This window comes from Haliotis cracherodii, unplaced genomic scaffold, assembly GCF_022045235.1.
Source record: "Haliotis cracherodii isolate W230 unplaced genomic scaffold, xgHalCrac1.p SCAF_13, whole genome shotgun sequence".
In the NCBI taxonomy this organism is placed as follows: Eukaryota; Metazoa; Mollusca; class Gastropoda; order Lepetellida; family Haliotidae; genus Haliotis; species Haliotis cracherodii.
Window position 1 is genome coordinate 12,817,953 of NW_027266268.1, and position 26,832 is coordinate 12,844,784.

At 41.5% G+C, this 26,832-nt stretch overlaps 3 protein-coding genes across 4 annotated transcripts in view; 2 read left to right on the forward strand and 1 right to left on the reverse strand.

Moving 5' to 3' along the window:
• The first annotated feature begins 5,645 nt into the window (after positions 1-5,645).
• LOC139458937 (uncharacterized) lies at positions 5,646-10,708 on the forward strand. Its single transcript, XM_071240373.1, has 2 exons — positions 5,646-5,825; positions 9,868-10,708. Exons 1-2 carry the CDS (start codon positions 5,669-5,671, stop codon positions 10,464-10,466), a joined length of 756 nt encoding a protein of 251 aa, XP_071096474.1. The 5' UTR covers positions 5,646-5,668; the 3' UTR covers positions 10,467-10,708.
• A 6,617-nt stretch (positions 10,709-17,325) lies between these two features.
• On the forward strand, positions 17,326-20,360 carry LOC139459636 (uncharacterized). The gene is made up of 2 exons (XM_071241226.1): positions 17,326-17,519; positions 19,332-20,360. The coding sequence occupies exons 1-2, from the start codon at positions 17,372-17,374 to the stop codon at positions 19,964-19,966; spliced, it is 783 nt and encodes a 260-aa protein (XP_071097327.1). The 5' UTR covers positions 17,326-17,371; the 3' UTR covers positions 19,967-20,360.
• Positions 20,361-21,564: 1,204 nt separating this feature from the next.
• Positions 21,565-26,832, reverse strand: part of LOC139458938 (uncharacterized) — a 30,143-nt gene continuing 24,875 nt past the window's right edge. For both annotated transcript variants that reach the window (XM_071240375.1, XM_071240376.1), the window contains 2 exons: positions 24,506-24,669; positions 21,565-22,839 (listed from right to left, as the gene is read on the reverse strand). In XM_071240375.1, coding sequence (XP_071096476.1) covers positions 22,277-22,839; positions 24,506-24,669 — 727 coding nt within the window. In that variant the 3' untranslated portion in view covers positions 21,565-22,276. The remainder of the gene's footprint in view (positions 22,840-24,505; positions 24,670-26,832) is intronic.

Sequence of the window (26,832 nt, forward strand, 5' to 3'; positions counted from 1 at the left end):
GCCGCCATTCATGTACACAGCCCTGTGGATGAATGAACGACCTAGCGAAGCCAGTAGCGCCACCTAGTGAGATATAATGGAAGAAGAACAACCGAGAGTTGAATCTTGACATACTCCGGTGCCATCTGCAGAACCTTGTTAGCAATGGCACAGTGATTTATGAGAGTTTAAGTGAGTCGGATTTTATGCCGCCTTAGCAATATTACAGCAATATCACGGCGGGGGATTCCCACATTGTGCCTATGATATGCAGAGAATCGAACCTGGACTTTCGGCACGAGGAGCGAACGCTTTTACCACTAGGCAACGCAAGCGGCCTTGATCATATGATCAACCTAATGTGTTTTCATATTTCAGATGTTAAACTTTGCAATCACAGATTATATTTATCACCACTGTAAAATGCAAGGATATCAGCATATCATCACCATCACCATCATCATCATCATCATCATCATCATCATCATCATCATCATCATCACCATCATCATCGCCGTCACCATCATTATCATCACCACCACCATCATCATCATCATCACCATCATCATCGCCGTCACCATCATTATCATCACCACCACCATGAGCATCAGCATCGCCACCGGTATCGTTATCACAGGTATATACGGTACTCCACACACAGATTAACGAAGGGCATATATTTGATCAGGGGTTAGTTAAATATCTATTACAGCTGTGTGTCAGTACATCCAGTTTCTGTAGGTGCAGAAAAATACCAAGTCGGTCAGCTGTGAACACGGTTCTTCAGCATCGGACATCAGCTGTCCTTGACACGAACATTTCAGCGCATTTGAATGGATTTAACAACAAGTAAGGTCATCTTGTGCGGGACGGTTTTCGTAGGCAACAGATGGATTAGCATATGAACTATGATTCTCCTTAGGTAGAAAAAGATCCACGATGTTCGACCTGGTAGAAGTGTGTAATCAAACCGCACAGCATTAGTCTTTGATTGACTGTGGCGTCAAAACAAACTCATTCATGTACTTGATCTGAATGTTCATCTTAATTGTTATGGATAGTCACGGAGCCGTGATCCAGAGAACAGGGTGTCATTAGATAAAAATGAAGTAATAATAGGATTACCAGAAAAAACGGGGTATAACACCCAAGCCAATAAGCTACGGTCGGGAACACCAGAGTAAGTCAGTACAAGATTGAAAACTGCCCCATAAGAATGTATGACAGGCTAGTCGGGTATTGCTTCTTGTATATGTGAAAACAAAGTTATTAAAATTAATAGCAAAACTGATGAAAGTCACCAATAAACGTGTATACGTGTTATATCGTCACTGCAAAAATAATGAGAGTTGTCTTTAGTATTAACATTCAAATACGTGATATCTGTATTAACGATATTGTCTACGTTCCACCGGTGAGTAAGCGTTAGCCTTACTATCTCGTAGTATAAATGTTGCAAGAAATTGTATTTCTGATGACATCACGATACGGTTTTTTACGATGCATCACGTCTGCACCAGCGCTTGATAACAGTCTTGTGTTAGGGTGTTTCAGTAGTTTAAATTGCTGTTCTTGATGTTGTTGAATAAACTTTGATACTATGAACAATATAAGGTTATATGAGAGTATGACTTTAGAATGGTAACTTTCGTTAATGTATATCTGATATAATAGGATGACATAAATAGAACAATGAGTAGTACGTCCAGATTAGTGTATAGGCAACATTTAAAAGTAGATAAAAGAACACAATCGCCCGGAATACAATGTATAATTCTGGTGCACTTCCATGTGACTATATAGCATACAATAAGCTTTCGGGTCCCGTTTGGGTCGGTTTGGGTGGCAGCTTAGATGTCCATAGAGTAGGTTCATCTCGGAAACTCCCATATAACTGGGGCTCCTCTTCAATTTAAATGGAGTTATTTGTTTCTTTCAAAACTATACAGTTTTAGAGACTAAGCATTAGTCTGAATAGATATCACCAGTTTGGAATTTGAAACGAATCCGTTTACAGTATCAGAACACTGTTTAAGTGTCATGTACAAATGAGAAAGTGGAATCCCGTCAATTAGGCGGACGAACCTTTAAACTATTAATAAACATTAAAATAAGCAATATCGGGAAAATGTATATGCATATACTATCTGGCAATAAACACCAAGATCACCTTCTAAAAAAATTAGTTTTTAAAGCTGCTTGATATTCTTTTGCGTATTTGACGAGTATATAACTTTCGAAAGTATAAATCCTTTTCCTATACTCAGATGTTCCTGAGCCTTGCGCTTTCCTAATTATTTTGACTAAAATTATTACCGTTATCATTGTATTTGTTAATGGGAAATACGCGCCGATCAAGTACGTGCCATAAAATAAAGCGACATTGTACGATTTCGAACTCATCACGAGACTGTGTTTATGAATCACTGTCAAATAGTGGTGACATATAGGAAATACGGAAAATTTGGACAAGGCATTTAGCAATCCGCATGCGCAGAACGATTGATTTCAGTACTTCCGCTAAGCGCTTCGAGTACAGCGTCAAACTCGGCCTGTAATCTGACACGCGAGAACTGACCAATGAAATCTGAGAAGTAGGAATACTGGTAGACGCTGTTGCTTGATTGACAATGCCAATCAAGAAAGGGAGGAGCTTGATGATATCGTTCTCTCCCAGTAAATTCCGATGTCAAATAACGACGTTATTTGGACGGAAAAACGATGGTTTGAAAGCGTCCAAATAACGTCGTTTTTCCGTCCAATGACCATATACGGAAAAAAACGACGTTTTCGTGTTTGCAGTGACAGGTACCTTTCACTATAAACAAAAATAATTTTTCTACATTTATGTAATGTTTGATTAAGTTTTTATGTTGTTAGAACAAATGTAGCTGTATCACAAACCAGACATGGTAATGGTTGACAGCATGAGTATCATTTCACGCCGTCGGGAAGTCAACACTAGTTCATGAAACCAAGAGTTACCTCCCCTTTCGTCTTGTCAATGAAATCTTTGTTTTTCTTTGAATGGACGTTTTGAAAAACTGTTGTTCATGACAAACATGATGTATCTCCCTTTTCGTCTTCTCAGTATGCATAGTTTGTACTATTGTTGTCACTTTGTTATGCCTGCATAGGGTATTCATAGTTTTATGTAAACGGAAGAGTATGTAATGAAATGGCCAGATAGGCAATGGAAGTCGGGAAGTCAGAACACTGTAGTTCATGAAAACTAGAGTTATCTCCCCTTTCGTCTTGTCAATGAGATCTTTGTTTTTCTGTGAATGGAGGTTTTGTAAAATCTTTGTTCGCTCACAAATCGCCTAGCGGGGACAGAGGATTGGTTTACAGTGACAGCGGAATTGATGACCAAGTTAATGTACACAAGTTCTTTTTACATAGAATAGAATACATAATTGGTAATTATGAACATACAAAACGTTTTAAGAACACTGATCTTATTACACTCTGCTGCAGATGTACCATTTATGTTTATTAGAGAAGAAGCTAGCAGACCACCACACATTGTAACAATAAGACCCCCATACAGGTATATGTCAACACTGATGACAAGGGTCTAGCAGAGACTTGTGGAACCCACAGCCCTGTTTATGTTGAGAGATATTTGGATGTATTCTTATTAGCTAACCCTGAGGCGTCGACGACAGTTTGACAATTAGCAAACCAAATTAAGGGTTGTTAGATTAAGTTGCTTAGCAAAATTATTTCTGTTTGAAAATATTAAGGCCTGCATTAGACAATCTATGGCGTTATAAGCTTGACGTCTCTATTATTCAAGATTAGGTGAGGTTAAATGGTTCAACAAATCCTTTGCTGGGTTCGTATCCTCAATTATGAACATATGACCTGTATGTCTTCTGGTTTTTCCCCACCTTCACCTGACACTCGTGATATGACTGCAATACCCAACATAAGCTTTCTCTTAAGAACTCTCTAGCCATCTAACGGTAAATGTCCAATGGTGACATACGTGGATGATCTCAACATATCTAAACTACCTGGAAACAGAAAGTATTCACCCATGTTTGATGGTGGCTAAGAATGAAACAAACAAGAAATCGTTATTCGATGCTGATGTATTTTATACGGGTATGATAGTTGTGTTTTGGACCTTAAATTTGCCGTGTTTCGGCGACTGTTTTGGTAACGTTTTGATAGCGTCTGTAATGTATTGTTCAATCCCGATTTTCAAGTGTATATTTTCTTTTGCCGGACAATTTATAAATAGATATTGAGGTGCAAAGGAATGTATACCCAGTTTGTTTTGTTATGTAATAATTGAAACTTGAAAGAACGTTGTTAAGTGTGATTACGTCTGTTTTACCCATCACTTATTCTTCCAACAGTTTGTAAAAAGAAATCTGTGGCTGGGTAATTGTATGTAAATATAATGAAGACTGTGGTGTATTTCAGTTTTTAATTACAACCATTCAGGTGAGTTTGCCTGTGCAACTGTTGGGAGACACCCTGGAATGAGCACATGGCTGAATAAACTTAGTCAGATGAGCTCTCCTGTTGAGTCTTAATTACCAATACATGACAAAGACTGACATGACTTTTCTGTAAATTGTACTGATAAAAATCAAATTGATTGTTTTTAGAAGATAAAATGTTTCAGATACCCATCTGCTATTTTGTATTTTTGCGATGTTTTTTTTATATTTAAATGTTTAAAATTATCTTTTCAAAATTAAAACCACGTGGAAGTGTTTTTTGGGTGCTTGCAAAGCGCCAGTACAGTTCATTTCTGGCTACAATATCACTAACTGCGTATATTTTCTATAAAACTAACTGAGTGTAGTTTCGTTTGCTCCTCAGTGTAGTATCACAAATATAACATAAACATACCACGAATATGGTTGGAAATATATCAATCTTTAAAATTCAATTGTTATAATTTTCAGATTTTGGTTTTCTCACCCAGCTAGAAAGTAGATAAATGTATGTGTTTACATAAAACGGACGTCAGTATCGCATGTGTGTCAAAACAAACGACTTGTAACGTTGTAGAAAAACTAACAAATGATTAGCTGCGCCAGGACGACCTTTGTCAACGAAATCGGGGACATACAATTATAGAAATAGTCGTGTAGGATTAGATATGTTTGAATCAACGCTATATGCACGTCAACGAACGACTTCAGGAACGTGACGCGGCCTCTGCTGCTGATGTTGTTGTGTGGACATAAGGATGAAAAGGACGTAACTCTGCCCCGAAGTTAAACTGAGGCGACCCTCTACGCGTACGCTGTGTATTCAATCGAGGTACCTTTGGGTTTTCTTTGTCTTTTAAGCAATATTCTTAAGTGATGCCACGACCTGTTGGTACAAAGGTCAAGACTCTGAGGGCAACTTGTGTTTAGAAAAATGTATCATCTTTTCTCCCTTTAATCCTTGGACGGTAACAAGCTCCAATTACGTGAAGCAAGCCAATTCCACTTAACCTGTAGACCTAAAACCACAAGCCAACTCAAGGGCACTTTTAGGTAATAAAAATCAGCCCCTGTTAATTGACATAGTGTTTGATTTGACTTAGCTGAAATACACCCTAACATAATTAAAGCTTTCGCAATATTTCCATTGCAGGGTGTTGGATATAAATGCCCGTGATCCTGTCACTATCCTCACATCAGGTTCGTCTGTTGCTGAATACCATCCCTCGTCCACAATGTCGCCTCTTCGTGCTGCTATCTTGGTTTTTTGCCTGTTTGTAGGCGTGGCTGTGACTCAGACTCAGGACGGCGACACCGACGGCAGCAACAACGTCGACGAAGACCTTGATGAGACAAGCTGCAGGGCCACTCTTCAGCAGGCTCTGGATGCAAGTAAGTTCATCTTCATCTTTTCTTAAATGAGTGGAGTAAGTTCATCTTCATCTTTTCTTAAATGAGTCGTGACATCCGCCAATAGAGTGGTGTACGGGACTTTACAAGTCAAAAGGTCTAGACAGCCCCGCCACTGAATGTTGAAAGTTATACTTTATTCATAGGCTCAAGTGGCCCACATGTCTCAGGCGCGCCTATAAGGTCCCTTAAGCAGGCCAGAATCCGATAATTTGGAGTTTGAATTTCAGATTCACACAGATTATGATTCCTGGTTTACTAACGTTATGCCCATGACCCTGATTTAAAACAAAGTGGTGAACGCTGCTTTGAACCGTTTTTCACTTACAGAGCGTTAGTTAAGTGTAGGTGAAAAAACTTTAAAGTGGTTAAAGCGTTTGTTCGTCACGCCAAAGACCCGGGTTTGATTCCCGACATGGGTACAATGGGCCCATTTCTTGTGTAACCCGCTGTGATATTGATGGAATATTACCTAAAAACGGCGTAAAACCATACTCACTCACTCCCCATCGGTAATTGAGGTCGCGTTGTCCCTAAATAAAGAATCCGACAAACATAATTCAAAAATTCATTTCGAACCACGCTAGGATTGTTTAGCCGTCAAAAGGAATGCGTCATATTAAGATATAATAAAAGTAGTTCACGAAATAAATTAACATTTTATCAATACACGTCGATATATATAAATGTAATATTAAACTATCGATCTATCTGATGAAGAACGGATATTTACTGTTTGGATCGGTTTTTTTATAATAAAAAACACGTCAGCTATTCCTTTCTTATAATGGAGTTGGGTGGATTTCAAATCTACATGTACATAAAGTTCTTTAAAATATACTTTTATGAGTCAGTTCCAGCGTTTGCGCTGTTGCATCTTTTTGTTAATTGTATCATGTATTTTGGCCTTTAGCCTGTACTGAATCAACGTTGTCAGGTCCCACGTTGCAATTATTAATGCATCGTAAACTTGATAACATAATATCGAACAATGTGGTATGCCTTTGGTTGGTTGGTTGGTTTGTTGTTTTACGCCGCACTCAGCAATATTCCAGCTATATGACGGCGGTCTGTAAATAATCGAGTCTGGACCAGACAATCCAGTGATTGACATCATGAGCATCGATCCACGCAAATCGAATCGATGACATGCATCAACCAAGTCAGCGAACCTGACCACCCGATCCCGTTAGTCGCCTTTTACGACAAGCATAGTCACCTTTTACGGCAAGCATGGGTTGCTGAAGACCTATTCTACCCCGGAATCTTCATGGGTCATGTGGTATGCAAGTATGAGAGTTGAATTGTCAATGCAAGAGAATAACCAGTCTAAAGTACCACCGAAACAGATTTCATTTAGCCTAACATTCTACACACACTACATCATTGGATAGGTGTCAATAATGTCTTGCACAGCGTACCATGGGACCGACAGTGCCGGTTTGAGTCTGTTTAAACAGTTTACAATTAAATAAGGTACATACTCGTTTATCCTTTGTCTCCATACCCCGCCTTCGTGGCATGGTCTAGTGGTAGAGCGTCTGCCCGGAGAGCGGAAAGTCGGTATTCGATCCCAGGCCGCGTCATACAAAAACATTTCAAAAGATGGCACTTGTTGTTACCCTGCCTGGCGCGCGGCATTTAGGGGCTAAAAACAAGGAATGATGGGCTCGGAGTCAGTATACTGTGTCTAAATTGGGTATTCATGTTAAATTGCGGCATGGTGTTGGTGTGCTAGCTCTATAATATAGGCATTAGTCCGGACCAGTGAAAGCACACACACACACACACGCACGCACGCACGCACGCACGCACGCACGCATGTGCATGAACGTCGTAAAATAAGTGTAACAATCTTGAACTCGACGTTATAACCCATTTCACCTCACCGAATATCACGCAAGAAGCAGACGTCCAATCAGATTTTAGTGACTGTTCCTTCGTGGTTGAAACAAGCGATAACATCACCAGCACTCGACCTTTTAGTCTGCCTCACAGACCAGGGGAGGACATTAAGAAATGATTTGACAAGTCTAGATTGCCTCAAGTTCTGGTCTCCATTTGTTTTTTTAATTTTTGTAAATAAGATTAATTTATTTCTGGAACTTAATGTTAGTAGATCGACTGTCATGTGCCGCTTCATATACAACATAAACGTCTTGTAAAGAATAAATTCCATCTGCCTGCCTTGGTGCGCAGGATAGTACAGTAAACTACAGTTATAACGAACCCAAAGGGACCACTAATTTTAGTTAATTATAACCGTAGTTCGTTAAAAACATAACTACAGCAAATAGTCGGGACAAACAAAGTAAGTTCTTTATATCCGTCAGTGTTCGTTATAAACGTAATTTACTGTATATCGATCATATACCCAACAACAAAAGTTCCTGTGACACCAATATTTTAGTGTATTTTTCAAACAAGTAAAGTTTGGTTTTCAATATTGTAGTACATGTATGGAATCAAGTCGCAAAAACGCAACTGCTGCAGAAATGCAAAAGTTGACTTTTATGCAAGCCCCATGCGTTTCACTACCCAAGAATGGGTATAAAAACATGTGCGTTAACGGGATTCCATATGCATTGGTTAGCATCGTCCTGACAGCAACCACTCAGAAAAACAACAAAATTACGCATCATTCAACATTACGAAATGCCACGCCTGTCCGAAAATGAGCGCCTGCGAGCCATTGGTATTCTTGAAGCAGGATCGAGTCAACGTCCACAGAAACACCATTTGGTGTTTATGGTAACGTTGGCAACAGACGAATGCAGAGACAATCCTCGGAGTGGCAGACCACGCGTAACCAATAATCGACAAGACAACTGGATTCAAACAAAACACCTACGAAAACGATTCCAGCCAGCAACAGTGACAGCAAGAAACATCCCTGGCCTTCGTCTACGCTGGACGGCCATGTAGCGGGGACAAGTTCTATTCACTGACAAGACTCGTTTTCACCTCAGCCACAGCGATGAACGGATTCGAGCGTACCGACGTCGCGGTGAACGTTACGTCAATCATTGTGCCATGGAAGAAGATCGGTTCGGGGGCGGCAGGGTTATGGAATGTGTTGGGATTGCAGCAAGACAGAGGACCCGTTTGATAGTGGTAGAGGACAATGGACAGCGCTACCGCGACGAGATCATCGGCCCAGTTGTTCTACCGTTTTTGCGTCGTCATGGCCCAGGCATTACCTTTCAACACGCCCGGTCTCATATTGCTCGATTTGTACAGAATTCTCTCTAACAAAACAACGTGAATGACATTCCCTGGCCGGCTCGCTCTCCTGATCTCTCACAAAATCGAACACATGTGGGATGAGATGGATCGGCGCCTTCGACGTCAACCACGTGTTCCACAGACATTCCTGGAACTTCGAAACATGGACAGATATCCCACAGGACTTTGTGCGACGCCTGGTCCATTCCATGAGACGAAGATGTGCTGCTTGCATCGCAACCAGAGGTGGACACAAACGCAACTGATTTGTAAATTGACATTTTGGAATGTTCATGTTTGTTATGAAATCACGCATTTTCTGAAGTCAGTATGGCAAGTTAAACCATTTGAACACTTACAGGAGTCTTTTATCTGTTGCAAACCGAAAGTGTTTCAGATTTGGTAAAAAACATAACTTTGCATTAAATCTTATTCAATGTCACAGGAACTTTTGTTATTCAGTATATATGAATTTAAATGAAAGAGCAATTGGACAAGAATAACAAACGGGAGATTAAACACACCGGGTATTGGAAGTTAAATGAGCTATAGACTTAAAATAATCAGCATTTTTGACAAATATACTACCGGTAGAAAGAAAGAAACTTGCCAAAAACATTACAACTGTTATTAAAACACTGCAAACATAAAATCCAAAACACAGCTATTTGTTTCGTTTTTAGCCGCCATCAAATATACTTTCTTTGCCTGACAGTTCATGTCATTTTGATATTTCCGGAAGATTGCTGAAAGCTCGAACCAATATACATTTCCTCATTTATTCCGATTTATTTTTCAGAGAACAGCCAGAACAAGAAGGGAGGCAACCGGAAGAAGCGACAAATAAACCCTCATTACCCCTACGGTAATGTCATCAACAACGCCTACCTCCGCGACACCTACTCCCACCAACACCACTACAACTACAACTACGACAGACGTCTCCTTAGGTTCCCCTCCGTCCCTCTCCTTGAGAACCGCTTCGACAACCTCCCGATCTACCGCTTCTTTAACAGCTTCACCCCAGCCGGCACCGTACGCTCAACTAGTCGTCTTGTCCGCAACTATGCCCGTCTCAACACCAACTACGCCGACGCCCTGTACGACTTCGGCGTCCTCCCCCTCGTCAAGGTCCAAGAAGTCCGTTCCTCGTCAGTCACCAGAACCGTGGTTCAACCTGACTACGTCGCCGAAGTGTTTGGAATTCCAGGGACTGAGGTTCGTCTGATGAGAAATGGCTGCCCCCTAGCGGATTACCCCCACACTGCTTTCCCTTGCCTGACCTTGTCCATTAATAGTAGCCTTCCCTTCGGTCAAGTCATCCGCCGCTTTGCCTACATCCCAGGATTCGGTTTCGACAACAACATGGTCGTCAACGGACCATTTGTTGCAAAATAACTTTTTAATCTCGTTTGAAGCATACAAGAATGTTCATGGTTGTTAAATATGATTTAGCATGAAGTGTCAAGCAGATGATGTATCACCTGGATGATTTATTTGATTTGGATCGACCACGTTTAAATGCATCTGCACATCCTGACATTCTGGTATGTGTATCTTCATGAATATGTCAGTTTTGATAACAACGGTCATCTGCGATAGCCTGTTTTCGTGTGTTGTCTTTTGTCCAATAAATTATTGCAGTCTGATCAAAGTCTTTGATGTATCATATTTTGATGATGGAATGATAGATACAGAAAACCTACAGCTGAAATCGCGCTGGATTCAGCATTCTCCATGTCCCGAAAACGGATAGGGGATTTTTGAACTGCCATAACATAGGCCATCTTAAACTTTTTTCACTGTGTTCAATTATATGTGCATATTTCATTCAATTTGTTTGACAAGGACGAAACTTACCATGGTGATAGTCACATGTTCTGCAGACATAATGGCAATACTGATTGTCATGTCACAAATCGCGTACATTGTACGTCCACGAGGGGGGCGTTCCGATCAGTACTCTGGTGTGACCAGTGTGGGCTGTTGTCACTGCTTTACGCCTTTACTGACAACCTGATCCCGTCAGTCGCCTGTTACGACAAGCATTGTCGCCTTTTACGGCAAGCATGGGTTGCTGAAGACCTATTCCACCCAGGATCTTCACGGGTCATCCTAAACAATAGGTATGGACGTAATTTCATGGCAAACAATCCATGCTTATGTCCGAGGTATAGACGCTATGTCAGGCCAAACGATAGGTACAGACTTTATTTCAGGTCAGACAACCCATGCTTATGTCCGAGGTATAGGCGCTATTCATGTCAAACAATCCATGCTTATGTACACTCTTCAAACGCACAGGTAGATTTTTAGTAAATTTATTGTACCTATTGAAGTCGATATATTTAATTTAATATCATAGATACAAATATGACATTTTGGAGCTCGATAGTCATATGTAGTCGTTGTACAAAGGCATTGAAAACTGTTCATTGTCATGTCACATAAGGCCACAAGGTTGCGCTGAACTCAGTATCTCGTGTGACCGCCCTCGGCACTGACTGGATAAGTGTACGAATTCTGTCCTGCGGAATTCTGCGGAAATCTGCTTGTAACGCGTTGGCCAGTTTTGAGAGTGTCTGCGGCGTGTTCTGACGTTGACGTACACGTCGATCGAGTTTATCTCAGAGGTGCTCGATTGGGTTGAGATCTGGAGATCTCGACGGCCAGGGAAAGACGTTGATGTTGGCAGTATAAATGTAGTCTACCGTGACACGAGCTATGTGCGGTGGAGCGTTGTCCTGTTGAAACAGCTCCCTCTGGCGGTCAATGATTGGAAGAAGGTGAGGTTGAAGAATTTGATTCATGTAGCGATTTGCTTAACCAAATTTCCCTGAACCACAACCAAGTCAGATCTCGTGGTGTAGGACACACACACACACACACACACACACACACACACGCACGCACGCACGCACGCACGCACGCACGCACGCACGAACGCGCACACACACACACACACTCACTCACACTCACTCACACTCACACTCACTCACACAAACACAAACACACGACGACGATAAACACCTTGTCTTCCATCCCGCCGGTGAAGAAGAAATCGTGGTTCATCGCTAAATCACATTCGTCTCCAGTTTCTCAAATTCCAAGGCTGTAAGGTGTGGCACCATCGCAAGCGTCGCTGTCGATAGATCTGTTGCAAAACGGGGACAGTAACTGGTCTTCGGGGTCGGATTCCAGCCTCGCGAAGATGGTTCCTGACAGTCTGGTCCGATATCCTCCTCAAACCAGGGATGCGTCCTGTATTCTCAGTAGCTGTGGCATTGCGATGACGTAGGTGGAACAGTCGATCCCGTGCAGGGGCAGTAACTCTTGATCGGCCAGTTCTCGGACGGTCTGCAGTGAAATTGAACTGTGTGTATCGGTCACAAAGGCGGCAAATGGTGCTGTCGTGGACGTTGAAGTTTACTGTTTTCCTCCATGACATTTTTTAACAAATGTGGAAACAATGCCGTTTAAGACATTGCAAATCGACAATGGTTGCGTTTTGACACACCATTTGTCGAATATCAGGCCAGCAACATTTTCCAATAACATATATCCAATTTATATACCGGAAATTTTGTGTAGTCAATTTCAGTGAATTACATACTCCCTTTGCGTTTATTTTTTTAAAGAGTTTATGTGGTATAGACGCTATTGTTTTATCATACCTCAATGTCAGAATGGTGAGAACTGATTGGTCTACGTAATCTTAATAGTATACTGTGTATCCCGTCTTGGAAGAGAATTAATTTCTCACCTGGGGTATAAATCCCTTATACCCCACCACGAGCAAGTCAGGCTGCTCGTGTATTTCTGAGAGGCAGAATAAATCCCTTTTACCCCTTTTCAAAGCATAAATCCGCACGCTTTTTCCGAGTCAGACATAACGCAAGCCAGCCTCAGTTCAATCGAAGAGCTCTTTTCTATCATTTTTTAATTCTAAAAAAATATTTTACAATGTCATATTAAAACAGGTTGGTGAGATAAATTCGTTGTAGCAGGATCATTCGGGGTGCATGGGGTTTTATACGTCCTTCGTTAGGTCCCTCGTTAGGTCCCTCGTTAGGTCCGTTAGGTCGTGGTATAAAACCTAATGCGGGACGCATAAACTCCAATGTACCTCGAGATATCCTGCTACAACTTTTAATGTCATGAATTTATCTTACCGCAAACCTAATTATATTTCAGGTATGCCTAAAGCGTGCTTATTCCTGCTTTGGTCCGAATCGGTAAGAATAACACAGTTAAACATCTATGGTAAGAGTAACTTAGAGTCATTCCCGCAGGATCTATATATATATATTGATATGTTTCATTCGGAAATATCGTAAACATCGGGGGAATGGCGTCTTACATCATTATCTCGAGATACAATTACGGTTGGTATGTTGCAAATGTAATGGCAACATTTCGGCAATTCGAGCGGGGAAAATAAGAAATGTTTCCTTGTTTAAACGGATTACTTTAAAAATAATAGAATGGGCATCCGACATGAACGTGTAATGTAAGATAATAACTGTTACATTGATGTACTTAATAATGCAGACAAACCGATATTTGAACAATTTTAATTAAAATTGCTTCGACTCCCCATTTTCCCCATGCTTCGCGCCCCTTTATCAAACTTGCCAGTGTTTATTCCCATCTGTATCTTTTGATGGTGTCAGCGGTTTGTGGTTAATACGGCCAGTGTGCCTGGTCAAATGTCACTGTCACCATCTGTACACTTCTCTATTTACATACCACCTGTGTCGCACACACTTGGTGAATGGTGAGATGGGGTGAAATGGGGTTCAACGTCACGTCCAAGATTATTGCACTTATATAGCAACGTGCATGTACGTGTGTGTGTGTGTGTGTGTGTTTAACATGAATACCCCACTCAGACACAGTATACTGACTCCGAGCCGACCAATCCTTGTTTTAGTCCCATAATGCCGAGCGCCAGACGGGGTAACAACAAGTACCATATCTTAACGTCTTTTGGTATGACGCGGGGATCGAACCCCGGACCTTCCGCACTCCGGGCGGACGCTTTACCACTAGACCACAGAGGCGGTCCTTGGTGAATGGAATCTGGAACACATATAGGGTCTTCATATAGGTGCCAATGGTGCCGAACACGCTCACTCATCCACCTGATGTTACGTCGCCTGATTTGTGCCTCCCGCTCTCCCCCTGATATCTGGACCCTTCGCTATATTATGACACAGTCTATCCTCACAATCCCGAACTCAACCCAAGAAAAAACATCTGCAGTGTCGATAATCTGTGAGTGCATCCTCCTTAACGGTACACAGAACACCTACATGTGTATCTGCCCTCATCAAGTTCGATACAAAAAATACATCTTTTTAAAAAATATAATAAAAATATTGTGACTCTAAAATAAAAGATCATGTAAAGTGTCTCTTAAACGTTTACATTAAGCCTTCTTCATCTGGTACGAGGCGTTATTTGAACCAATGTCAACACAGAAAGAGTCAAAGACTGTTGTTTTTTAGTGTTAAAATGTCAAATTTAATGATACTGATGGGTCATGTGGTTCTTGGAGACACACACCCGGCCCAAAGCAAACAAGAGGACAGAGCGTCCTGGGGGAATAATGAACATCTACACAGTCACAACAAAATGGCAGATTCAAGTGCACGTGTCTTTATACAGTATTTAATGTATTAAGAACTCCTCCATTTGTGTTATTTATTTACATGTTCATGAAGTGCAATATTTACATAGGAAAGGGTGGATATTTCAAACACCAAATGCTTCTGGCGGTGTGCAGGGGCGGTCGGGCAGCCTCGTGGTTAAAGCGTTCGCTCGTCACGCCGAAGACCCGGGTTCGATTCCCAGCATGGGTAAAATGTGTGAAGCCCATTTCTGGTGTCCCCCGCCGTGATATTGTTGGAATATTGCTAAAAGCGACGTTAAACCACGCTCACTCACTCTGACGGTGTGCGTGTTTGTTGTTTTACGTCGCACTCCAATATTTCAGCTAGATGACGGCGACCTGTAAATAATCGAGTTTGGTCCAGACAATTCAGTAATTGATATTGTGAGCAAAGATCAACGCCGTCGGGGAACAATGACACGCCATCAGCTGCCAGACCACCTGAAACATTTTACTTGACTCTTACGACCAGCATAGGTTGGGACATATTCTAACCTGGAATCCCCGCTGGGATGTTCCTGGTGGATCTCCTGGCTGTAGTTGCGTTGAAGGAACATAGCAGAAATTGAATTGTCTTAGTATTTTATGAATGTGAGAAGCGTCGACGTTTAAATTGCTTTTACAGAATGATGAACACAACAGGTAAGATCAAAGACTTGTAGACATCCTACTTCCCCAAATAGCCCTGATTCTGATTCTTGGTTTATCAGCACCAGGCCCGTGCTGGTAGGTTTGACTAAAGTGGTAAACCGTCGTCCTTGAGGAATGTCATGGCATCCTTATGTTTGCTATAGGGTGAGGTGAAATTGGGTTTAACGTCGCGTCCAAGATTATTGCACTTATACAGCGACGTGCATGTACGTGCGTGTGTTTGTGTGGCTGCTTGTACTAGTCCGGACTGATGCCGATTTATAGAGCTAGCCCACTGAGATACCATGCCACAGTTTAACATGAACACCCCACTCAGACACAGTATACTGACTCCGAGCCGACCAGTACTTGTTTTGGCGAGCGCCAGTCATGGTAACAACAAGTACCATCTTTTAACGCCTTTTGGTATGACGCGACCGGGGATCCAACCCCGGACCTTCCGCTCTCCGGGCGGACGCTCCACCACTAGACCACGGAGGCGGTCTGTTTGCTATGGCCTCTCATCATAATACACTACTGTTCAAAAGAAGTATGCACATATATGGACTGAAAAGAATATGAAAAATGTACACCTTTCACTTTAAATAAAACTTCAGTCATTTACGGTACATCAAGCCACAAGACAATTCCATGACACTTGGTGAGTAAACAAAATACATTAAAACAAAAATTGGCAATTTTTCTCGCGTGCTTTTTTAAGTGTGATGCAACTGTTTCATCTCTTTCTACCATAAAATACCTTAATATACAAAACTCACGAGTGAGTGAGTGAGTATGGTTCAGCAATATTACGGCGGGGGACAACTGAAATTGGCATCACACATTGTACCCATGTCGGGAATCGAGCCCGGGTCTTCGGCGTGACGAGCGAAGGCTTTTTAACCACTAGACTACCCGACCGCCCCCAAAGCGAAATGTACTGGTTCTCCAGGTAAACATATAATATTTGTGTATGTGTTTTTTTATGTATGTGTATGTGCGTGCGTGCGTGCGTGCGTGCGTGCGTGCGTGTGCTCTAGGTACACGTATACATGTAATAGAATTCGCACAAACTAAAATATCATGGAAGCTAAAGCTATGGGTTAATGTGTGTTGTTTATGGGTTAATGGGTGTCTAAGGTTTAGCACTGTTATTAACAGTATTTCTGTTATATCAGCTTAATGCAGGAGATATACCCGCAGTGATGTATATTATAGACTTAACAGACTTAGCACCCGCAACTAACATAATTTGCATAAAAAAACACCGAAATTTGATAGTAATGATATGATCAAATACACCAGACACAATGGTTTGCAGCATTCAACAATACATGATATGGCGAATAGCCAACCACTTACCTTAATTAATAAAATGAGTCTATTAAAACATATGCTTCACGATATTCGATCGAAAATAAAAATAATTTTGAATAATAATTGTTTGTTTTGTTTTTTGGTTGGTTGGTTTTGTTACAGTATTTGTTTGCTTTTGGGGGTGGGGGTAGGGGGGAGGGTGTATGGGGGTGCGTGGGAGGGTTTACACAGAATTAACAAATACAAAAACGAGAAATTGGCAAGAGTGACAAACGCTTCAAAACTGCTCATCCCTCCTGCCCATACAAGGATAACATTTTTCCTTTTGTTCGACAACTTCGTCTTCAACAACGATACTAAAAAAACAATTACTTCTCCTCTCTGTGTCACTCTACATACATCGACGTGCGTCGTATCTGGCGTATTAGACCTACAATGATATGTATGCATATATCGTATACACAACTAACAATCCACCGCATCAGCAAATACCGATAATTGTCTTCAAATACGACCAATGGAGATGGTATATACGAGACAAGTATGGCATTTGCTCCCAAATCAAACCTGACCTATACCTTAGCAGTTTGACTTTTTCGCGTCATAATTCAAGGGTATATATTAAGAGGCTCATGCTGTTTCATTCATCCCTTCAACTGAGTCTTGGTAAACGGGTGTCAAGATGAGATCCATGGTTAATCTCCTTTTGTTCGGCACAGCGTTACTGCTGGCTGTTTATGGTGCTGCCAGTACCAAATGTAGGGATCCCACAGATGAAGAAGGGCTTTCAACAGATGATGATTTCCTAGAAGCGGTATTACATCATTGGCGTAAGTAATCATTTGTCATATTTACAATGTTTTTCTACTATATATTGAAAATGTTATGGGCTTATGGGCACGGATGGTCAAGTCGTCAAGGCGCCGCAATTCGCTGAGCAGAGTTGCGCCCCTAGGAAACGTTGTGTGTTTGAATCCAGGTTCGCTCGAATTCTAGGTTTGTCAGCACCATGCCGTGCTTAGGGTTTAACTAAAGTGGTACACATCTTGAGACGTGCATCATATCGGGCTTTCCTCGCACATTAAGCTGACACACCGTGGTATAACTGGAGTGCTGTTCAAAACGGCGTAAACCCAACTGAGGCTTGGTGAAACGCGATTTGAACTGCATTTTTATTCACATCACGTTGCGTCAGCTTGTAGTGAAAGAAAGCCGATGTAATATGCTGAATAACGATGCAGGTCTTAGACGTTTACCACTTTGGAGAAACCACGGTGCGGACAAGCCTAACCACATAATAATTGGGACTCGAACCTAGAAACTTAAGCTGGCTTATGTCCGTTGCTTTGTGCGTTCATCGCTGTCATCTGACGACCTCTAGTGTATGTGTACGGCCCACTAAGGACCCATCAGTTGATTAGAGTCGCATCCTCTGTATCTCCAGGGTTCGGATTTCGATGAACCTCCACGAACCCCTGGATCAATCGCGCTCTCAAATGACCTGCCCTTGGTTTTCATTAGCCAATTTGATTTGCCACCGTACTTAGTCTAACGTGAGGTGAGGTGAGGTTTGACGTCGCGTCCAAGATTATTGCACTTATATAGCGACGTGCATGTACGTGTGTGTGTGTTTGTGTGGCTGCGTGTGATGTGGATTTATAGTGCTAGCTCACTGAGATACCATGCCGCAGTTTAACATGAATACCCCACTCAGACTCCAAGCCGACCAGTCCTTGTTTTAGCCCCTTAATGCCGAGCGCCAGACAGGGTAACAACAAGTACCATCTTTTAACGTCTTTTGGTATGACGCGGTCGGGGATCCAACCCCGGATCTTCCGCTCTCCGGGCGGACGCTCTACCACTGGACCACGGAGGCGGTCACTCAGTCTAACGGACAAATCAGAATTCAAGTTAGAAACCAGCCCCAATGTTGGGTTGGCCATATCAACAACTTGGCGGCTCGTCCCATTGATAACGATAGAGTTTGCGAGAAATTCAACAGCGAACAACGTACAAAAAGACGCTTAAGAAAGTCCTCAATAGTCTATTTGATGGAAAGGACGTCTTATGCCCACTTAAACACGATCTGGCAAGTCCCTTTGTTACCAAGCATTCCCTGTGATATAGGAGGAGGGGCATTCTGAGAGTAAGCCTTAGGTGTCACAAGCCTTGGGTTTCATGCCTGGTACATTGGAAAAAACAAGCATAATGGCGATCGCATATGCGTGGAGATATGCAGTTTGATGTTTTGTTGTCAGTCGAACGTTGAAATTTCAATTTCCCTTATCTCAACGTTGGATTGGTCGGTCAAATGTTAACAAAAATCAAGGGCAAGGAATTTGAAACCACACCGGGAATGGATACAGGGGTTAGTGTAGGTTAGAGATGGGGGTATAGAGGATCATCGGTACCAAACAGATTTCACGTTTGTCATGAAAGATAAGCGTGGCTTAGCTGGCAATTTAGACGCAGTTGTATTGCAATGACTATGAATAGAATGACAGAATATCAGATGTTCGGCCCCAAAATTAGTTCGTGTGGGCTTGGACCGCATTTATATGATGCATCGAGTTATAATCACAAATTTTGTTTCCTTTACCATTACAATTGCTGAAAAATAAATAGAATTTTTGTAAATGTAGGTGTCCCTGGGGAGGACGACGACGACGACGACAGTTGTGAAGATGACAGCAATGACAGGCCGAAGCGGTCTGCTGACTATGGCTACAACGGCTTCAGTGACTTAAGTCCTAACCTACTTGCATCCAGAGGCGGCATCGGCAGCTACGGCGGCTACGGCAAAACCTACGGCGGGGGCTACCAGAGATTCCAGACTAGTTATGATGTGCCAAAACCAACCTACCAGAAGTCATTCAATGAAGGTAAATGGCAGCTCGACAACAAGCATATGGTGAAGAACTACTACAAGAAAGGCACCTACGAGACGGCCAAGAAGTTCTTCATCGCTCTGCCATTCGTCAAGATCATTCCCGTGAAGACTACAACGTCTATCGACTACGTTGGGCGGCTGCAGACGTATGACGGCTACAGGGTGAGACTGTGTCAACACTGCAATAGCGGCTATCCACGGATCGAATTCCAGTCCCTGGGTAAACCTCATCGCAATGTCATCCGTCGTTTTAACTTCCTTCCCAACACCAAGAGGTCAAGGACGGAGTACGGTGAGCCCAAGATCATCCAGACTGGTCAAGCTCGTGTCAGCAATGGAGACAGTTATGGAGGATCCTACGGCAATGATGTATTTGGAGCTCACTAAGGGAGACGACTCTCATTACCTTACACCCATACGTTTGACATGCCTAGATCTCTCGTCAAAACAGCTATGTTTGATATGCGAATAAACGTATATTGATCATTGATTGTTTATATATATTGCAGTGAAAATCCGCGTAATGGTTTAGTTGGCACTTTACAAGACTTTACGAACGCAAGCCTAGGGTGCTGGTAGAATATCCGATTGATTGATCAGTGATGTGTTTTGAATAGTACCAACTTAATCTTATGCTGGTAAAAAAAAAATAGTATGTATTGTAAACACTTGTGTGACATGAATGACCTGTCGCTAGGCAAGCAAACATTATTTACACTTTTTTCGGACGTCCAAAAGCAAGACATGTGTAGCTATTGTTCTTAATAAAAGCAAATAGGTACATTTTTGTCAATTTGTTTTCAATACCTTTAATGGTGATGTGATGTGAGGTGAAATATTGCACTTGTATAGGGGGGGGAGTGAATATGGTTTTACGCATCTTAAGCAATATTCCATATACTCATGTCGGGAATCGAACCCGGGTCTTCGGCGTGACGAGCGAACGCTTTAAACACTAGGCTACCCGACCGCCCTCACGTGTATAGGGACGTACATGAAGGTATGTGTGTGTGTCGGTCCAAGTACTAGACCACTCAGATACCATGCCACAGTTTTACATGAATGTCCCACTCAGACACAGTATACTAACCCTGAGCCGACCCGTCCTTGTTTTATGTCCTTAATGCCGAGCGATAGGCAGGATAAAAACAAGTACCATCTTTTAACGCCTTCTGGTATGACGCGGCAGGTTCGAACCAGCGACATTCAGCTCTCCGGACAGACGATCTACCCATTAGACCACGGTAGAGGTCCCAGGTCTTATGGCAATAGGTCTTATGAAACAGATCGAGCAGTGGATAATGTAGATAAATGTGAAACTTAGCTGCAAAGGAACCACCCACTTACTAATCGCTGTGTAAATGTGATGGCCTTTTAATCTCATGATGGGGTTTGAACCAGGGACATTCTGATCCCTGGTCGGACGTCTTGTCCACATGACTATCGAGGTTAACCTGTCCTCGTGTGTACTAGGAAAGTATGCCATATGTAGAATGACCTCCACAATGATGGCATCATCCCCCGTCAACAGAAGGCACGCCCCAGGCCGCTATGCTGGGTGAGATCAATTTTACTCAAATTGTGTATGAATGTGTTCAGTCTAGCATTGTGAGCCATTTCATTAAAGTGCCGACTACACCCATCCAGACTTTGAGCGATTGTGAAGTACTGTTTTGAATAGGTCCATCTCTCCATGAAATGTCATGGAATAGATTGAACACGACTCTATTCTTGACAGAGATATCTTTCCTTGATACACATAAATGTTTCATAATATGTCAAGCGTATCTTATATGTAGAATGACATATTCAGTTATTCTCAAACAATGGGTAGTATGTATATATTGATTGTTTATGAAATTTAAGGCCCTGAGGGAAAAGTGTATTTAAAGTGTTTACTCAATATATTGTGTAGCAAATGGTTGAAGATCATACGCGCGCAAAATGGTACATGTTAATCACAAGAAAATTTGTAATGAGGCATATTTAACTTTATTTGACAATAAGGTTATTTTATTTCTGAATCATGACTGAAAACGATAAGTTGGCACATGTAAATAAGACAATCCCCCGTGAATACATGAAATCACCATGAAATCCATCTGACCGCTATATCGTGTGGTCACTATTTTCAACCAAAGAATCTATCAACGGCTTGTTTCAGCGAGCAGGCAGCCAATGAGTGGTCAAAATAATGAGCTCCCAGTTTACATCGCACAAACGGCAATATTTCTTGAATTACAACGTGCGCAACACGAAATATAGGCTGTCTGCGCTTCACAAGGCTTTAATGTTGGACAAAGTAAAGTTGGTACACAGTTCATTCACAAATTATGCTCATATTTTTTATGTATTTTTTTTTATTGATTGTGTATCATACTCTCAAACCCCTTGTTTCACTGGAACAGACTGAAATAGTTACACATAAATTGTTATTTTATTTGAGTGAAATTACACATGGTCGAAAAAGGCAACTTTACGAATAGGGAGGTCTGGTTCGGGAACATGGTAGGTTGCGTGTCATCGTTCCCCGATGGCGTGAATCGTTGCTCATAATATCAATCACTGGATTGACTATTCCAAACTAGCTGATTTCCATGCCTCCGTCATACTCCTGGATATATTGCTGGGTGATCGTTGAAGAACAAACAAATAATAACTGTTTAGGCAAACCCGCACACATATGCAAGAAATGTTTCATACCCATTCATCGTTCTTTTGCAACTCCATTAGATAATTCAGATAGATCTGCGCTTTAACAACATTGACCCCCGGACCATAGTGAGTTCCATCCAGACTCCGAACACCTCGTGTCAAATTGAATGTATCAAACATCGGCACGTTATACTTCCCTACAATCCTCTCCATGTTCCGGTTGTAGAGTTGAGCATTTTTATTGGTGATTCCCCGTTCAAGTTCCCTTCGCCATAGTCCGAAGCCACTGAATCCAGACCAGAGCAACTTTGGCCATTTCCGCTTGGTGTGGTTTCGCACCGGGTCTATGATCGCCCTTGCAAAATTCGAATTATAGTTTTTGTTGAAGCGCGCCCAAAGACCACTCCCAAACATAACAATAGATTTGGGCGTGTCCAGAATGTTTTTCAACTCGTCTGTCATGAAAGTCGCTCTGTGATCAAACCGACCACAGTATATAAATTTCGCTTTCACCGTTCCGTCACAGAGAGTGGGTGAATAGTCAAGATGATTCCGACAGTTCTTGTAGGGAAACACATACTTCCCTGCACACTGTTGTTTTATCTCTGTAATGAAAAACACCAGCTGCAGAGTAGATAAGCATCACTGTACTCTCTATTTCGTCTGTTATAGAACTGACCATTTCGTATTTTGTGAGTATGTGATTTTTCATTCATTATTTTAAGACATGAAATTGTTGTAATTTAAAGGAGGAAGACAAACATTTTACATGAAAAAGAAGAAGATTAATTACAACGTCCAGCATGTCCATGACTGATTATAAACACCTGAGGATAAATTACTTTCGTGTACATGAAACTAATCACTGTCCCCACTATCGCCCACTCACACACACGCATACAAACACATAGGCACACACACACAAACACACACACACACACACACACACACACACACACACACACACACACACACACACACACACACACACACACACACACACACACGTCGCTATATAAGTGCAGTAATCTTGAACGCGACGTAAAACCCCATTTACTTCCTCTTTTGTACTGAATCCAAAAGCTCCATAAAATTCCATTAAAAAAAGAAATATATTGCTTGGTCCAGCAAATGTACCCCCAAACTCCTGTCTAAAAAAATTAACCATAATCCTTAATACAATCAAGAAAGGACTTCATTTATATTCACAGAATGTATGAGATAATTGGAATTAATATCTTGATTCTTGATTGCTCAAAACATTTACTTGAACGTTTGCAATGCCAATCTCAATAAGTTCAATTCTGTCAAAACGTTTGCTTTTTCAACTTTGTACACCACTACCCACTTTACAAACTTGAGGAAGATAATCCTTCCTTGATCCATGGGGTATTTGTTACTTAACGTCATGAGCATAGATATAGTTTGTCAAAAAAAGCGAATTTCATCTGAAGTGTATTGAGAAAACAATATATGAAGTGCTGGACCTTATTGATAACTTGTATATAAAATTTGGGGGTAACACATTTTGCATGAAGAAGGCATCCCCAATGGCACCAATCGGGCTCCCCTTCTTGCGGATCTGTTTCTTTATCCATAAAAGTTGGAATTTATGCTTGGATTGGCAAAGTAAAAAAAAACGTATTTGGCCAAGACATTTAATGTAAGCTTCTGGTATGTCCATGATCTGATATCATTCCATAACATCAAGTAGACAATTCCCTTCCACTAATTTACCCACCTGAACGAGAAATAAAGAAACCAGTGAGACCGCCTCGCCTGTCTCATATTAAGATTCATGCATATAGATTCAGAGTGGTAAAAATTTGGTATAATCGAGCGTCATACGCCTTGACACATTCAAGGCATCAGTGGAGCTTTCAAACATTTCCAAATATGACGCATCAGTGACATATCAGTGATACATCGATGCAATTCCCTTTTTGACAAGAGATTTCTCGTGGGTATTTGAGTATTCATTACATGTGTAAAACACCGAGTGAGACCCTTGAAGATCCGCGGTAGAATAGGTCTTCAGCAACCCATGCTTTCCGTAAAGGGCGACTATGCTTGTCCTGAGAGGTGACTAACGGGACCGGGTGATCTGACTTGGTTGATACATGTCATCGACCCCAATTGCGTGGATCTATGCTCATGATATTAATAACTGGATTGTCTGGTCCAGACTCGATCATTTACAGACCGCCGTCATACAGCTGGAATATTGCTGAGTGCGGCGTTAAACAACAAACAAACAAACAAATATCATACCGACTGAAGCATTAGATACCAGCCCGCCATGTTGATAGTCTCCCTTCACGATAATGAGGAAGGCCAGGTACATCTGACGCACGAGAGAGTCGCCATAGAAGTGGAAGGTTCCTCCTTTGAGAAGCTCACAGGCAGACTTGGACGTGAAGTTTTTCACCTGACATCTGGAACAAGAACAGATTACAAGCGGAAATCTGTGCACAACTGAAGATGACAAACAGAATTCTAACCCAAAACAATGTTTGGCTCGAACCAAAGATCAAAACACAGATGGGTTGGTTCACAGCTTTGAACTTATATAAGTACCACATGTATGAGGTGAGTCAGTTTATTGTGATAGGAATGTCCGGACGAATTCAGGTGTATTAGACTATTTTGGTGACAACACAAGCACAGGCGTGGTGCTAACAAACCAAACTTTAAAATCAAGAGGAACCTTGGATTCGAGCAAACGACCATTTGATGCTGTCGCGATTAAAGCTGTGTACATGCAATAGCAGCACTTTAGACAGGATCACACGCGTCGGATGCATCCTTTTCTAGTGTAGCCGTTAGATTCTGACCATAGGCTCTAACCAACCATTGTGTACATGCAATGGCAGCACTTTAGACAGGATCACACACGTCGGATGCATCCTTTTCTAGTGTAGCCGTTAGATTCTGACCATAGGCTCTAACCAAACCATTGTGTACATGGAATAACAGCACTTTAGACAGGATCACACATGTCGAATGCATCCTTTCCTAGTGTAGCGGTTAGATTGTGACCATAGGCTCTCACCAAACCATTGTGTGCTGTTCACTTGTAGGCTTATCATATACACGCATAGTTTTATCTCTTCATTTTCTCGTTAGGGATGCTTGGGACTGGTTCCTTGTGGTAAAAGGGGCGGTGGGGTAGCCTAGTGATTCATGCGTTCGCTCGTGACGCCGAAGGCAGAGCTCGATGCACCTAATGGGGACAATATGTGAATCCCATTTCTGGTGTCCTCCGTCAACATATTGCTGGAATATAGCAAAAAGCGGCGTAAAACTCAACTCACGCATTTCATCCTTATGGTAAGTCGATCGGGGGGTCACAATATATAAACTACATGAGAACGTGTCATTGATTACATGGATTGTTGCCCATGGACTCAGCCTCTGGTTTGCCTGAACAAATATTAAGTTTTTGCAGTTTGCCTGACCAGATATTGAGTATTTGCAGTTTGCCTGACCAAGTTATGAGTATTTGCAGGTCGCCGTGAAATGGCCGAAATATGTCGCTTTACTGTCTTTATTCCTTAAAATATAGATATTTTAAAAATACATTTTCATCTACATGCTGAAGCTGAAAGGGACCCTACTTTGATGTTAAATGCTGGAATATGATACAGACAGTTGTAATTTAACTTGGAGAAAATTGAGTGAATCCTTATTATATGAGTTAAGTTTGCACCGTTTACGCCATACAAATCCCGACATTAGGAAAAGTGATGCATGTCTAAAGTTATCGCTAAGCAGTTTTACTTAAAGGCATCTAATCCTATCAAGACATTTCTCCAAATTATTTCGACTCAGTCTATGAGGGCAAGTGAACTAGCAATACGTGAACAAACGCTTAAAATAGCTGCCGACAGAATTGAGGATAGTACAGATCAAGAAATATCTCGTTAAATTGAAGAATACATTATTTTAAAAATATATAAATTTACAAAATGCAATCTTGATTCATGTAATGTTTACTGTCATAAAAAAAACTGCACCAAACAATGTCTTTCACATGAATAAGACTGGCAGTAGTGAAAACGTGGAGACAGAAACAGTTCTGTTTTTCAGACGAAAGATTTTTTTCATAGTCTTGTCTCTCTTACATGCTCAAGTTTTCTTTGTTAGTTGTTTAAAAGGTCATATATACTAAAACGATGATTGAATTCTTTTTGCGAATATCAATTGTCCTATATATATTAAGTAAATTTCCGAGAGAAAAAAGTCAATAACATTTGTGGAAAGTATTTTAACGTCCAAGTGTAAGTGCTGAAATCAAACGCTCTGCACTCGGCTTCCAAAACAAACATTTTGGGGGCGTTGCCTATAGGTATTGGCGCAGCGGTGAGTGAGAAGGTGTTCATTGGCTGATGTGTGATTGTCTGACGAGTGTCAGAATTCTTGTATTTCCCTAGCGAGAATTCTTTTTTTTTTTGTGCCTTATAAAGAATCTTGATTTTCATTGGTTAATCTATATCACGTGACGAAACAATACATTTAAATGCTGACCTAACAATAAAAAACCTACTCTTGCAAGTGTGATCATGATCACTCATAACCTGTCACGTGGTCAATATTGA

Bases quoted from the DNA above. Each gene is read 5' to 3' on its own strand.
- LOC139459636 (XM_071241226.1), top strand. From the start codon at position 17,372: ATGAGATCCATGGTTAATCTCCTTTTGTTCGGCACAGCGTTACTGCTG. The intron at 17,520-19,331 runs GTAAGTAATCAT...TTGTAAATGTAG, and splicing joins AGCGGTATTACATCATTGGC to GTGTCCCTGGGGAGGACGAC.
- LOC139458937 (XM_071240373.1), top strand. From the start codon at position 5,669: ATGTCGCCTCTTCGTGCTGCTATCTTGGTTTTTTGCCTGTTTGTAGGC. The intron at 5,826-9,867 runs GTAAGTTCATCT...TTTATTTTTCAG, and splicing joins TCAGCAGGCTCTGGATGCAA to AGAACAGCCAGAACAAGAAG.